Here is a 15,658-nt window from a genome sequence, read left to right as displayed (position 1 = left end):
ATTGGTTACTAAAGAGGTCCAGGGACTTATAGACTCTACGAATGATTTAGAACGTGAAATCACAAGAGAAGAGGGCGATTCGCACCTTAATGGAGGACAAAAGTCTGATTTTGAAACCTGCGGACAAAGGGGGTTCCATAGTCTTGATGGACAGAGCGAAATCCGTAGGGGAGGTTATGCGCCAGCTATCAGATACTGAAACGTATGAATCCCCTACATGGGATCCTGTTTTTCAGATTAAAGAAAAAATCATGAAGGTGGTTGGCCATTACGTGGTTCTAGGTGTTATAGATGACCAGATGCGCAATTTTTTGATAAATCAATCACCAGTTACCCCGGTATTCTATGTTCTCCCAAAAGTGGGCGTTGCTCAGTCTAAAAGAGGCTGCTACCCTCAATATACATTTTCTTAGATATTGAGGGTAGCGCCTCTTTTAGACTGGGCAACGCCCATCTGCCTGGGGCTTCTCAGCAGAGTATAAATGTAGCAGGTTCCTACACTGCCCTGAAAATTTGTAGGCTTAGGTAAGTCTAAGAGAGGCGGTATATTAAAGTTAGGTACCCATCTACGGAAGCCACCTTGACGCCTGGTAGATGGGCCCGACACACGTTTGATCAAAAATGTGCGCAAAGAGCTTCTATTTTTCCATTTATAGTGGGTATAATACCACTTCAATTTAGAATGATCCCCATTTCTCAGCTCTATTGTTTGTATGTGAAATGTTGAGCAGCCATTTTATTATCAATCATTTGAAGAGACACATGTATAAAACACTTGTTTATACCAGGAGAATGTCCTCATTTGGAAAAGATTTATAGATTACATATTTTGCGTACGGTCGCGGCCACACGAATCCCTCCTGGCTTTCTTTGACCATTTGAATACTGCCTGCGAAGGTTTGAGATTCACTTTAGTCTATGATGTGAATATGGTAAGTTTCTTGGACACTAGAGTAATGAAGGATCGCCATGGTCGCCTGTCCACAGATCTCCATAAAAAAGAGACTGATAGGAATAGCATTCTCCATTTCACTAGTGCTTACCCACCATCTTTGAAAAAGGCTATACCTAAGTCTCAATACCAAAGGGTTAAACGGATAGTCACAGACCCAGAGAGACTCAAATACTGAGACTGGAGGAGATGACGAAAAGATTTCAGGAGAGGGGATGTCCCACATCTATTTTAGATTAAGCCAAAAAAGAACTAGATAGATCAACACACTCTCCTACTAATGGAAAACCACCAAGAGTGACAGTCATACATAAATTTCATCCCTACAATGTGGGTTTTGACAAAATAATCCGGAGTCACTGGCACTTCTTGAGAAGTGGAGGAATTAAAAAATCCACCACTAATATGTAATAAAAGAAACCTGAGTTATAGAGAAGTTTGTTCATGCCGATTTGGGCAGCAGAAAAGAAACATTGAGACAAAGTGTGTTATCCACACAGAGAAAGGGCACGTTTCCGTGCCTCCATTGTCTCCAATGTTCTCACATAATAAAAGGCCCAGGACGGTCTTTTGAAGTGGAAGGTTTTTTCACTTGAGAATCTACTAATGTAATCTATCTTATAAAATGCCCGTGCGGTTTATTATACATTGGAGAGATGATGCAGACAATCAGCGATCGTATTTGTAAGCACAAATCGACCATTAGGACAAAGAACTTAATGCTACCCCATCCTCACATTTTGACAAACATTAAACGCACAACTGAGATTTCAGGTGCTAGAACAAATAAAAAGACCAAGAAGAGGGGGTGATATTAAGATGCTTTTACTGGGCAGGGAGGCATATTGGATCCATGTACTAGATACATTACATCCTAGGGGCCCTCAATAGGGACCATGAAATTATAAATTTCTGACTTCTCGGTTTTCTTTGCCCATGTTCTCTGATTATTTTCTTTTTATATTATATTTCCATAGACCTCTGCTTCTCATTGAAGGATCCGAGTGGTGGCATATTAATATCTTTTGTTCATAAGTGGAATACTTTGTTTTAGAAGTGGAATATTATGTTGTTTTATGATGTTTATCTTGTGTTATTCTCATGCCATTTTGTTTTGAAGTGGATTAATTACCACCTGATGATTACCGCCCAGTTGACGTCATTACATGGGGCTTAATCAACTTCCTATATATATCGTGTTCATATGTATAAGGATATACCTGTTGATGAAGACATATAGCCAAAACGCGTCCTGGTTGTTGGGACATATGGCTGAAATAAATAAAGTATATACATTCGCATGGTGCTGGAATAATGCAGATATATTTTTCTAATCTCCAATCCCTGCTGTACGCTCTTCATGTAATACTAGGGTCATTCATCATTACACTTAGTGCAGGGATGTTTTTGGTTGTCCAACCAGTTTGTAAGCACTCAGGGGCGAACTGGCCAAATTTCCAATGCCCAGGGGGCTGCCTGAATCCTCCTCATTGCTGCTGACTGAATACTTCACAATATACACTCACCTAAAGAATTATTAGGAACACCATACTAATACGGTGTTGGACCCCCTTTTGCCTTCAGAACTGCCTTAATTCTACGTGGCATTGATTCAACAAGGTGCTGATAGCAATTTTTATAAATGTTGGCCCATATTGATAGGATAGCATCTTGCAGTTGATGGAGATTTGAGGGATGCACATCCAGGGCACGAAGCTCCCGTTCCACCACATCCCAAAGATGCTCTATTGGGTTGAGATCTGGTGACTGTGGGGGCCATTTTAGTACAGTGAACTCATTGTCATGTTCAAGAAACCAATTTGAAATGATTCGAGCTTTGTGACATGGTGCATTATCCTGCTGGAAGTAGCCATCAGAGGATGGGTACATGGTGGTCATGAAGGGATGGACATGGTCAGAAACAATGCTCAGGTAGCCCGTGGCATTTAAACGATGCCCAATTGGCACTAAGGGGCCTAAAGTGTTCCCAGAAAACATCCCCCACACCATTACACCACCACCAGCCTGCACAGTGGTAACAAGGCATGATGGATACATGTTCTCATTCTGTTTACGCCAAATTCGGACTCTACCATTTGAATGTCTCAACAGAAATCGAGACTCATCAGACCAGGCAACATTTTTCCAGTCTTCAACAGTCCAATTTTGGTGAGCTCGTGCAAATTGTAGCCTCTTTTTCCTATTTGTAGTGGAGATGAGTGGTACCGGGTGGGGTCTTCTGCTGTTGTAGCCTATCCGCCTCAAGGTTGTGCGTGTTGTGGCTTCACAAATGCTTTGCTGCATACCTTCGTTGTTTTAACGAGTGGTTATTTCAGTCAACGTTGCTCTTCTATCAGCTTGAATCAGTCGGCCCATTCTCCTCTGACCTCTAGCATCCACAAGGCATTTTTGCCCACAGGACTTCCGCATACTGGATGTTTTTTCCTTTTCACACCATTCTTTGTAAACCCTAGAAATGGTTGTGCGTGAAAATCCCAGTAACTTAGCAGATTGTGAAATACTCAGAACGGCCCGTCTGGCACCAACAACCATGCCACGCTCAAAATTGCTTAAATCACCTTTCTTTCCCATTCTGACATTCAGTTTGGAGTTCAGGAGATTGTCTTGACCAGGACCACCCCCCTAAATGCATTGAAGCAACTGCCATGTGATTGGTTGACTAGATAATTGCATTAATGAGAAATAGAACAGGTGTTCCTAATAATTCTTTAGGTGAGTGTAATGCTCCCAGCAGTAATTAATGCTAGGAGCATCAGGTACTTATGTGCCTAGCTGATGGCCACAGGTGCCTTCCTGAATTCAACTGTAGTATCGCCATCCTCAGGACAATGATACGGTTTCATACAGCAGTATTTTGTGCTGCATTGTAGTATCTGGTTCTGCTCGGGTAGCATTTTGTGCTACACTATAGTATTTTCGGCTTCGCCTACTTGTGTTGCGCAGTCTTTTGTCAGTTTGTACCCACCTACCACGTAGGTGCCTCTTTTAGTTATTTTTTTTCCAGGGCCACCTTAAAGGGGTTCTGCACTTTCATTTAACTGATGATCTATCCTCTGGATAGATCATCAGCTTCTGATCGGCGGGGGTCCGACACCCGGGACCCCCGCCGATCAGCTGTTTGAGAAGGCAGCCGCGCTCCAGCCTTCTCACTGTTTACCGCCGGGCCGCCTGCCCACTGACGTCACGACTAGTATCAACTAGCGTGGGCGCGGCTAAGCTCCATTCAAGTCCCCGGACTCGGACCCGCGCCCACGCTAGTTGATACTAGTCGTGACGTCAGTGGGCAGGCGCCCCGGCGTTAAACAGTGAGAAGGCCGCGGCGCTGCCTTCTCAAACAGCTGATCGGCGGGGGTGTCGGACCCCCGCCGATCAGAAGCTGATGATCTATCCAGAGGATAGATCATCAGTTAAATGAAAGTGCAGAACCCCTTTAAGCTCCCAGTCTGCCCCTGTAAGAATTAGCTAGCATCTCTAGTCCCCTTTTTGTCCTGTATTTAATCTACAAAGTATGAATATGCTTGCCAGATGAAGAAGAGAACAAAACTCATTTATTTTATAAAATGTTTTATTATAAAAACAAACAAAAAAAACACAAAAAACAAAAAAGCGTCTGATCTGACGGCAAAACGTGACACACACTCACACACACACACTGTTAGAGCCCAATCTTTTTAGGTGCAGCTCTGAGTGCTGTGGTTCCTCACCTGGAGGTCCAACCTGACATGCTGCTGCCTGAGCTGGTAAAAAGTCATGTGCACGACGCTCTGACTACCTGCTGCTGCTACAGCGTAAGTGGGACGCGGTCATTTCCAGGTACAGCACTATCATCCTGAATAAGCAATTCTATACCCATCTCCTTGTGACACGGAACTGGGACATCCCACATACACAAAATGCTTTAGAGTCTCAATAAAAAATAAAATAAAAAAATTGCACAACGAGCTTCTTGATTTGTCTGGTACTGTCCTATCAATCTCTAAGCTACATAATAATTGAGACGTTTTACCATGTCAAACTGTACTTGCAGATGCAGTGATGAAACAGAGCAGCAGAGACTTATCTGTGGTCATCAAAGTAGAGAGGTTTCTCCCAAGTACTAATCCATTTTGCCTGTGCCAGGTCATAGGAGCACAAGAGAGTAACAACCTGCAGGTCATTCCAGCATTGGAGCGAATTAAACGGACATGGTTATGGGGAGTCTTGTGCTACATATTCCAATATTGGGGCCAGCACTGGGCCAGTTGGAGTCACTGAGTGTGAAAAGAGATGATCTGAGTGATTTCTTTGAGATTGGTAGCAGAGGCAGCAATTCTGCACTCTGCCTGTCTGACCATACACATGTCACCAGGCCTGGAGGCAGAAGGAGTAATGGTCTTGCAGATCTTTGGCTGAAGAGAAAAGTGAATGCCACCCAAATGGACCCCAGCAGACATGGCCAAGGAGAGTTCTTCCTCTAGTCACTTGGTGACGGCGTTTCATGGCCGGTGCCAGCTGTGCCTTTGCATACTAAGAGAAGTTGCAGGGTCCCATGAAGTTGGGGAGAGGGGCAGACAAGCTCAGTGCCTCACGTGGGGCCATGCGATGTATGAATTCATCCCCAAGCAGTGGCTAGGCTAGTGTATCTGTATCTGTGAAAGGATGAAGAGCGGTAGTTATTATTTTATCAAAAATTTAAAAAAATCTTTTTTTTTTTTTTCCTGGAACGGTTTCAACACAATTTTTCTTTGTCTCAAATAGTATTAGACAAGGAAATGGCAGAGGGTATGGTCCCATGGCGTGGCAGATGCTTGACTGTTTTGTGAAAATCACGTGCTTAACAACAATTTGAAAAGCAACCAACCATCGACTGCAAGTCCCAAATGCAATGTGTGATTTTTTTTTTCCAGTTGCTTCGTGCTTATTCTTGGAAGTAAGATAAAAGCAGTCTAGACCAAGACAAACTTTTTACAAAGCCTTTATATACCCACATTTTATTATCCCTATATCAGCTGCAAGACACAGACTCCTGGCAATAGAACTGCAAAGATTCTGGGTGTTGTGGCTGCAACACAGAAGCTAAAATGCCGCCATATTAGTGCCATGTGAAACCATGTGGCTGAGTCAACAGATTATATTCTGTTGTAATTTTTCCTGCTGCAATTTATTGTCTGAGGAAGCTTATGTACCGTAATAACATGCCGTTTTGCCCGTTTTTATCTGTGGTTGCTATGCACAGTGTGATCCTACTCATACGAGTCAATCCATTGCACATAATACAACAGCGGGCAGATATTGCAATGTGGGGAGTTTATACTATGCATGTATTCATCAGTAAAACAACAGATGCAAGAACCAGATCGGCACTACACCACCCACACACTACAATCTCCGTTACAATCTGAGACTTGTAGTGCGCCAGGTATAACTCGGGTGGTGCTCTATACTGCTTCAGAATAGCACATATATATATATATATATATAGGAATCCAAACAGAGGAAAGGAATATCCGGATGGCACTCACCATTAAAATTCCTTATTGAATCAAATCCATAAAAAGTGTGACACACATACGGATGTAGACTAAATAAAATAATAGGCAGCACTACAACTCCCCACATGGAGGCCATTAAAAAGGGTGATGGTGCTCGCAGATGGGGATCCTGGCCATGGGTCCCAACATAACGTAGAAAAAATAAAAAAATCCACAGCACTCTTCCGATGGTGAAAAAATCCGGTCTTTAATTAACCAGCAGCAAGGTGATGCGACGTTTCGACAGTCTCCGGTCTTTGTCAAGCTTGGCTTGACAAATACCGGAGACAGTCGAAACGTCGCATCACCTTGCTGCTGGTTAATTAAAGACCGGATTTTTTCACCATCGGAAGAGTGCTGTGGAATTTTTTTATTTTTTCTACACATACGGATGTGGGATAGCAGGTTTCTTCTCATGGATTGGCACGACGGCTGTTTCGTGTTTCACGTGAGGTTTCGTCAAGCTGCCACTCCTTGGCGAAGTGTTGCATGGGACGTGAAAATAGCCGTTGTGACGATCCATGAGAAGGAACCTGCTATCCCACATCCGTATGTGTAAGTATTACACTTTTTATGGATTGGATTCAACAAAGACAGCTCTGCGATTTAATGGCGAGTGCCATCTGGATATTCCTTTCCTCTGTTTGGATTCACATTCTGCGTTTGTATTTTCGTTGTTCAGCTCCATTATAGGACCCAATGGACATAAATAGCACCCACTGACCATCATGGGGACCATCAGGTAACCCTCCATAGCATGCAGTGTTACTTTGTTCCACATTGTTGACTGAATCTGTGACCAAGGACCTTACCACAGCCTCCAATGCACCTTTATGTACGTGCATTATTCATTATTAGTGATCCCATTCACACAATGCTGCACCACCACTGCTTTGTGGGCTACCAGATGAATGTGATAAATGTACAGACGGTTCAGTATAAAAAAAACTATGCAGTTTGGACTGTGAAGACCGGAGCAAACTGAGACACGCTGCTTACTATGGAGAAGCTGCTTGACACCTCATTGTAAAACTTGTTGCTACGAATATATAGCCAAATGAGTACCGATTGTCAGCCATTGCTCAAAGCTGGTAGACACGTATGTGATTTTTTATTATTATTTTTTTTTTTCTCTGCGGTTTTGTGTATGTGGACTTTTCAGTAATTTGCTATAGACTTCTAAGTAACATCTGGATGCATCATATTTTGATACAACTGTTAGAAAAGCCAGTCATAATGTCACACAAAGTACTGCAAAATGCTATATGTGAAATCCAGTCTCTAAACAGATTTTCCTAAAATAAATTTAGGTGGAAACCCTCTCAATCAGAAGGCAGGAACCCCTAGCAAGGGGAAGGGAATTAAAACTTAAACTTTTAATCTAGATAATAAATACTGAAATGTCAGCTGCACCATTATTAGACAAACACAAGCAATAAAGTTAGGATACCAGTATATCCATCCATCGAAAAATCTGAACGATCTTACCAATCCTGTAGTGCAGGGTGGTTTCAAAGTGCAGAATGATGGTTCCAGATGATGGCGGATCTCAGTGTCGAACCAGCTATTGTATAGAATAGGCGTCAGGAAACTATCCCTAATTTTGCCCTGAATGCAGGGAAGGGGGCTAGGAATGCCCTGCCTATCTATACAGAGCACCTGCCCTGAAAGGGGCAACCCTGTCCGGATACCTCGCCCGGTTTGTATCCCTGTAGAAACCCTCAAAAAGGAAGGCCCGACGTGCCACGTTTTGTTAGATAACAAATATAACCCAAAGAAGGGGATTAAGTCGAAAATAATAGAGGAGGCGCCCAGATACAAAGCCAGTTTTTGCGTACACCTCAAAAATGTCAGACCTGTCAGAGGAACAGGATATGCGTTGACAGGGGAATCGCCTAGCAGCGTCCCTATAAGATGCCGCACTAGATTACACATGGCGCAGCCAGGCGATTTCCCCTGTCAACATAGTGGGTACGCAAATCCTGTTCCACTGACAGGTCTGCCATTTTTGAGGTGTACGCAAAAACTGGCTTTGTATCTGGGCGTCTCCTCTATTATTTTGACTTAATCCCCTTCTTGTGTTATATTTGCCCCGCCATTTTTGTTATGTTTATTTATTTTTCGTGACATTCAGGATGGATATACTGGTATTCTAACTTTATTGCTTATTTGTGTTTGTCTAATAATGGTGCAGCTGACATTTTAGTATTTATTATCTAGATTAAAAGTTAAGTTTTAATTCCCTTCCCCTTGCTAGGGGTTCCTGTCTTCTAATTTATATTTTGTGGGAGTTTATTAAGGAAACCATTATACTGAGGTATTCCGTCTTTATTTATGTGGAAAACCTCTCAAGTGTAGATTCCCAGTAACCTACCTGATGTGATCTTCAAGGTTTGCTTGGGACTTTCTTTTCTAAGAAGAAATAAAAATATGAAATTCACTCTCATACATTCAGTTTTTTTTTCCTTACCTAAATAGATTGGTAATTCTGTACTGTTAAAAGGGGTTTTCTGGCCTATCGATATTGATTACTTATCCTTAAAAGAGGTCATCAATATCAGATCTGTGTGGGCAGTGCTGGGTGTGTAGGACCCCCACCGATCACTTATTCAAAGGACAGGTGATCAATATCTATAGCCTCAAAACCCCTTTAATTTACTAATATTTTATAGTGGTCTGAGCTCGGAGTCTTTGATAAAGAACTCTCAATGGAGTCAGACTGCAGTTTTGACCAGGGGCTGGGGAGAGCAGGACTACCATACCTTTTGTGGAGCTTTTATTATCAGGAGTAGTGTTAATATGAAGTTTTATTCTGCCAGGTTCTGCTCCAGCAAGTGCCTAGGAGGCAGAGCTTCACTGTGAAGTGCTGTCTGCATAGAGCAGCTTCACAGCCCCTCCCCTCTACGTGACAGCTGTAGTGCTCTCCTCGTTGAATGCTACAGCTATCGCTCAGAGCAGAGTGGAGGACATGTCAAACGACTCAACGCGCAAACAATTTCACAGTGATTCTCTGTCTTTAGTGCTCTTGTAGGAGTGGAATCTGGCAGAATAAAAGTTCATATTTAACTACTCCTTATGATAAAAGCTGCGCAGAAGATATGTTTATGCTCTCCCCCAGCCCTACCATTTGCCAAAACTGCTGACATACTCCCTTTAAGTGAAAAAATATATATATCTGGCTACCTGCAGCCATTACTAAAAGCATTCTAGAAGCTTGGTGGATGCATACTTAGGGCCCCAACCCACACAAATTTGGTCTGGCATTCTTAGTTTACTGAAAAAAAAACACCATAAAAAACAAATGCAACGTTCTTTAGAAAACCAGTGTTCGAATGGCATTTTTTTCTAGCATTTCCCTATTAGAGAAGGAAATGTCAAAATGTGAGAAAAAAAAAAAAACATGCTGCGTTCATACTTAGTCATATGGCTAACATCTACAGCTAGTGGGACACATTTACTAAGGGACTTGCGACACTTCTAGACGTAAAAAGAGTCACAAGTCCCCTTTTCTGTTAGGCCATGCCATATTTTGTCGCACAACTGGCTTTGCACCATGTACGCCAGTTGGGCATGACAGGGTCAGGGGCCGTGCCGGGGCTGGGCTGGGAAAATTTACTCCATGCACAAGGACTGCCACAATAGTTTTCCCCTCTGTGCTGCCGTTTGATGCATCTAAGACCGGCAAAAAATGGTCTTGGTAAATGTTCCCCGGTGTGTTTACTGCTAAAAGTGCACCAAAAACTGCATATGCAAAAAATTCCACTGAAACTGCAAAAGTGCAGAAAAACACCACATAATACCAATGTGTGTTTTAATTTTTTTTTAAAGGGGTTTTCTCATCCGAGACAATGGAGGCAAATCGCTAGGATATGCCCCCAGTGTCTGATAGCTGCGGGTCCCAGCACCTATCTCCTAAACGGAGCCCCAAAAGTGGTGAAGGGCGCACTGCGAATGCGCTGCTGCCCTCCTTTCATTTCTATGGGGCTGCCGAAAATAACTGAGCACTGGCTCGGTATTTCCGTCGGGCCCATAGAAGTGAATGGTAGCAGTGGCCGTGCATGCGCAGTGCACTCCCATTCACTTCTTTTAAACTCGTTTTATTGAAGTTTAACAAATAAGGTGTGAGACAAAGAAGCATAGCAAGGATACATCCCTCACAGGGGATACACAGAAATCATGAGAGATCCCTAAGGATCTTACAAGAGGTACGAAAAAATCATTTTTAATCAGCGAGGAGTAAGGAACAGATATAATAAAGCTATGATCCAGAACAACAGTCTTACATTATTATACATCAGGTGGGCTATCAATATCGGCCACAGAGTGCATGCATGCACTCTCCCCATACCTTATAACATTTTTGTGGACATTTTCTGTGCATGAATACAATTTTCTCCATGCTCACAGCATGATTAACTAGTGATTTCCACTGGCTTAGTGTTGGCGCTCTATCGGCCATCCACCACAAAGCAATGGCTTTTCTAGCAAGGAATAGGGTCTCACTTAGAAACACTCTATGGTAATGCCCCCATGTCTCCTCATCTAATATACCCAGTACACAAATTTTAGAACACAGCGGTACTGCAGAGGGAACCATAGTTGACAATACTTCTACCACCTCCCTCCAATAGCCTCTCAAGTAAGTAAAATCCCACATTAGATGCCAAAAGTCAGCATTATCCCTCAGGCATCTATTGTGTGACAGTCTGCCCATTATGTGCAACCTAGTGGGCGTAAGGTAACTTCTGTGCAATATAAACAGCTGATCCAATCTACAGGGTGGGCCATTTATATGGATACACCTTAATAAAATGGGAATGGTTGGTGATATTAACCTCCTGTTTGTGGCACATTAGTATATGTGAGGGGGGAAACTTTTCAAGATGGGTGGTGACCATGGCGGCCATTTTGAAGTCGGCCATTTTGAATCCAACTTTTGTTTTTTCAATAGGAAGAGGGTCATGTGGCACATCAAACTTATTGGGAATTTCACAAGAAAAACAATGGTGTGCTTGGTTTTAACATAACTTTATTCTTTCATGAGTTATTTACAAGTTTCTGACCACTTATAAAATGTGTTCAATGTGCTGCCCATTGTGTTGGATTGTCAATGCAACCCTCTTCTCCCACTCTTCACACACTGATAGCAACACCGCAGGAGAAATGCTAGCACAGGCTTCCAGTATCCGTAGTTTCAGGTGCTGCACATCTCGTATCTTCACAGCATAGACAATTGCCTTCAGATGACCCCAAAGATAAAAGTCTAAGGGGGTCAGATCGGGAGACCTTGGGGGCCATTCAACTTGCCCACGACGACCAATCCACTTTCCAGGAAACTGTTCATCTAGGAATGCACCACCACAAGATTATGGGTGTCAGGTCCGAGCATTCCTAGATGAACAGTTTCCTGGAAAGTGGATTGGTCGTTGTGGGCAAGTTGAATGGCCCCCAAGGTCTCCCGATCTGACCCCATTAGACTTTTATCTTTGGGGTCATCTGAAGGCAATTGTCTATGCTGTGAAGATACGAGATGTGCAGCACCTGAAACTATGGATACTGGAAGCCTGTGCTAGCATTTCTCCTGTGGTGTTGCTATCAGTGTGTGAAGAGTGGGAGAAGAGGGTTGCATTGACAATCCAACACAATGGGCAGCACATTGAACACATTTTATAAGTGGTCAGAAACTTGTAAATAACTCATGAAAGAATAAAGTTACGTTAAAACCAAGCACACCATTGTTTTTCTTGTGAAATTCCCAATAAGTTTGATGTGTCACATGACCCTCTTCCTATTGAAAAAACAAAAGTTGGATTCAAAATGGCCGACTTCAAAATGGCCGCCATGGTCACCACTCATCTTGAAAAGTTTCCCCCCTAACATATTAACTTCCTGTTTGTGGCACATTAGTATATCACCAACCATTCCCATTTTATTAAGGTGTATCCATATAGATGGCCCACCCTGTATTGTTGATTGATGGAGAGACCTTCATCGGAGCCATTAAAGCCTCGTTCCAGTCATCAGCCGTCAGAGACGGTATTGAAATTTTCCATTTACTCTCAATAGCGAGAGGGTTCAACGTCATGCGATTACTGAGCAGATGTGTATAAAGCACAGATATGATGCACCTCAGACCCTGCGACCTTAGTATGCCTATGAAAGGATATTTTGAGATGCCTCGCCCTCTCTCTCCAAACTGGGCTCTTAACGCGTGTCTCAGTTGCAGGTATCTAAAGAAAAAGTTGCGGGGCAGCCCGAATTTCTCCTGCATCTGCGAGAAGGAGCACAAGGTCCCTTCGACATATAAGTCTCGCAGGATGAGTACACCATGGCGCTTCCACATAGTTGCTCCCTCCAGTTCTTTTCCTATTCACTTCTATGGGAGAGCACTTGGTTTTGGCCGGACCGGAGTCCTCCATACATCCCTTTGCAGGGCTCCGTTCTCGATATAGGTGCGGATGGGACCCTGACCTATCAGACAATGGGGGTATATCCTAGCGATATGCCCCCACTGTCTCAGATAATAATACCCCTTTAAGCTACTTTTGTTGCCAATTTTTGTAAACAAAAATACAGTGCGGCCACTGACTAAAAAATGCTTCCACCCCCCCCCCCCCCCCCCCCCAAAAAAATGCAAGAAATTGACAACACAAGCCCTCCCCCAGAAAAATAAGAGGGACACTATTAAGACTGCAATAATACATGCCAGTCTTTTTCCCCTGCTGGCATTGTATGTGCTACAATTATTAAGAAGTTCATGCCTCTTAATTGTGGCACATCTGTGCAGGTCCGTGTGCCAGAATAAAAGTCTACGCCAAGAAGGGAGCTGGTGTAGATTTCTGCTATAATTCACGGCAGTTTCCTGGCGTAGATTATAATAAATGTGTTGGGCCAGATATTACCGTCCCACCCCTCCCACTTTTTGAAAAAGTGGCGAGCTAGGCTTAAACCTCCAAAACATCGCAGAGTTTTGCACAAACATCGCGTGTACCAAACTCTGCAACTTTTTGATGTCTGTTTTCCAGCAGACAGGGGATGATAAATGTCCCCCTAATCTTGTCTAAAATGTAGACGATGTAAACTTAAACAAGTGCTGTTTTACAGGCTAGGGCAGCGCTAAAGCCCGCCTATTAATGCCGATGACGTCACTAGCAACACTGCTAGGTGGAAGCCTCGGCCTAGCTTACCCATGGAGAGCCCGGTACGTCATCGGATCTCCAAAAAAAAACATTTGCCCTGCGCCTAAAAGATAGGACTCCTCACCCATTATTTGCTGGGGTATTCAGATATTTCATTTTCCTTTTTAGTTCTGAAATAAAAGGGTGTCCTGAGACTTTTGATTCACCCTGTATATTCACTAATTGACCTTTAATATGTTCCAAGCCATAAAGCTCAGTGTGTACAGCTTAAAATCCTCTTGTTTTATTTATCATCCATTATAGTCTGACACATTGGTACATTTTACATCCATACAGCATATAGCTTAAAAATGGAGTAAAAAAAACTTTTAGCTATATACCTGTCCCTTACCCTCTTACTTTTTAAAAAAAAACTGAAAACGGCAACAATTAATTTTATATGGGGACATATTAGACCAAGGATCAGTATTTCCACTCTCGTTAGACCTAAATCCCTTGGGGGCATAGGCCTACCGGATTTTAAATTACAAACTTTCCATGTCTTGTTTTGCCCAGGAAAAGAACTACGAGATTTTATCTCATTGGTACAGGTACCCGATTCGGTTACATAGAATATTTCCCATGGTCCCGGGAACATGCTGGAGCTGTGGAAAGGAAAGTGGTACAATGCTACGTGTGGTGGGGTTGTGGCTTGATTAAGCCTTTTTGGGATAAGGTCTTCACACTTTTCCTAGCTGTCTCAGGGAAGACAGTCGCAAGTTCTCCTCATGTGGTGCTCTTCTCCATCCTCCCTGGCTCCATCGCTACTCAAAAGAAGAGCCTTTTGCTTCACTGCAGCTAGGACAGTGATACCTAGACACTGGCAAACGACACATGTCCCCTCTGCAGAAGTTCATGGTGATCCCTCTAGATTTTTTATGCTTTGGCAGGAGTAGTTTAAGTTTCAAGACTGTCCTGTCTTTCATACCTTTTTTCAACTAAGTAGCATACTGTGCTTGAATCAGCCATACTTTAGTGATATTTCCTTAGCAATAACATTTATCTTATCTATAGATTTTATTTATATATAACTATTTTCCTTTTCCTGATTCTTTTCTCCTTTCTATACTTTCCTCCTTTCTTCTTTGTGATACGTAATTGGTTACTTCTCGATGATGACTCCATCATTGAAATACCTTTGTTTTGCGTTTACGTGCTGATGATGTTCCTTTTCTTACTGAATGATTACATCTTTATAGATTCAACAGCTCTACTTGATTATATATAAATGTTGATAAAAATTGATTAAACATAATGGATGATCGATAAAACAAGGATTTTCAGCTACTGGATTATAAGCGCTGGAGTTCAGTGTATGGATTTAGCGGCAGGAGACTGGGACTTCAGCGCACAACGTATGGTGAACTGGTCATTTATTTCTTTTTTATACTATTTTCCAAGCACTGTATAATCTTGTACTGTATATAATCTCCTAAGGAAAACCACACGGTACTGATGAGCGTGTAGCAGCAGTTACTGTTTAGATTTTACCCACTTGGTCGGCCTCTGGCAGTGCCTTCACAGATCTCTCTGGAGCATACATCATGTTGTATCTTATACACCCGCCTGTACCTAAAAAGATAAAATGGTAGAAAAGATGCTGTATCTAGGTTCATATCAGGGTTTAAATCTTAAAAGGATTGCAGATTTTTCAATATATTTACACTAGTTTTGGAAAAGCTGCAATGTGCACAACTAAGAAAGTGTTGGAAAGCATGCCAGGTCTGACTTCGCATTATATTAAGACAATAACAGATTTATGAACAAGGTGGGATTTATAGTCTGTTCTCAATGCTGTGCCCACTCCATACTAGGCCGGTGCCGGCTGCGTTATATAGCTGACAGACACTCACAGTAACTGGGGTTGGACTAGTCAACAGCAACTTTGGCTTCTGAGAGGTTAGATAGAGGGAGGGGGCTCCCTCTGTTTTCTGATCAGACCCCCACAGAGAAATTGCAGGCTTCCAATCAGTTGCTATGGCAGCCTAGAGCCTGCC

The 15,658-nt window shown here is 42.7% G+C and overlaps 1 protein-coding gene across 1 annotated transcript in view; it reads right to left on the bottom strand.

Moving 5' to 3' along the window:
- Positions 1-4,571: 4,571 nt before the first annotated feature.
- The window catches only part of SNED1 (sushi, nidogen and EGF like domains 1), a 170,408-nt gene continuing 159,321 nt past the window's right edge, over positions 4,572-15,658 (bottom strand). The window contains exons 39-41 of the mRNA XM_040427924.1: positions 15,157-15,233; positions 8,858-8,895; positions 4,572-5,601 (exon numbers count right to left, since the gene is read on the bottom strand). Of these exons, the coding sequence (XP_040283858.1) occupies positions 8,870-8,895; positions 15,157-15,233 (103 nt within the window). The 3' untranslated portion in view covers positions 4,572-5,601; positions 8,858-8,869. The remainder of the gene's footprint in view (positions 5,602-8,857; positions 8,896-15,156; positions 15,234-15,658) is intronic.

Source organism: Bufo bufo, chromosome 4, assembly GCF_905171765.1.
Source record: "Bufo bufo chromosome 4, aBufBuf1.1, whole genome shotgun sequence".
Lineage (NCBI taxonomy): Eukaryota > Metazoa > Chordata > Amphibia > Anura > Bufonidae > Bufo > Bufo bufo.
The sequence above is the reverse complement of the archived record's forward strand: the minus strand, read 5'-3'. Positions and strand labels throughout refer to the sequence as shown.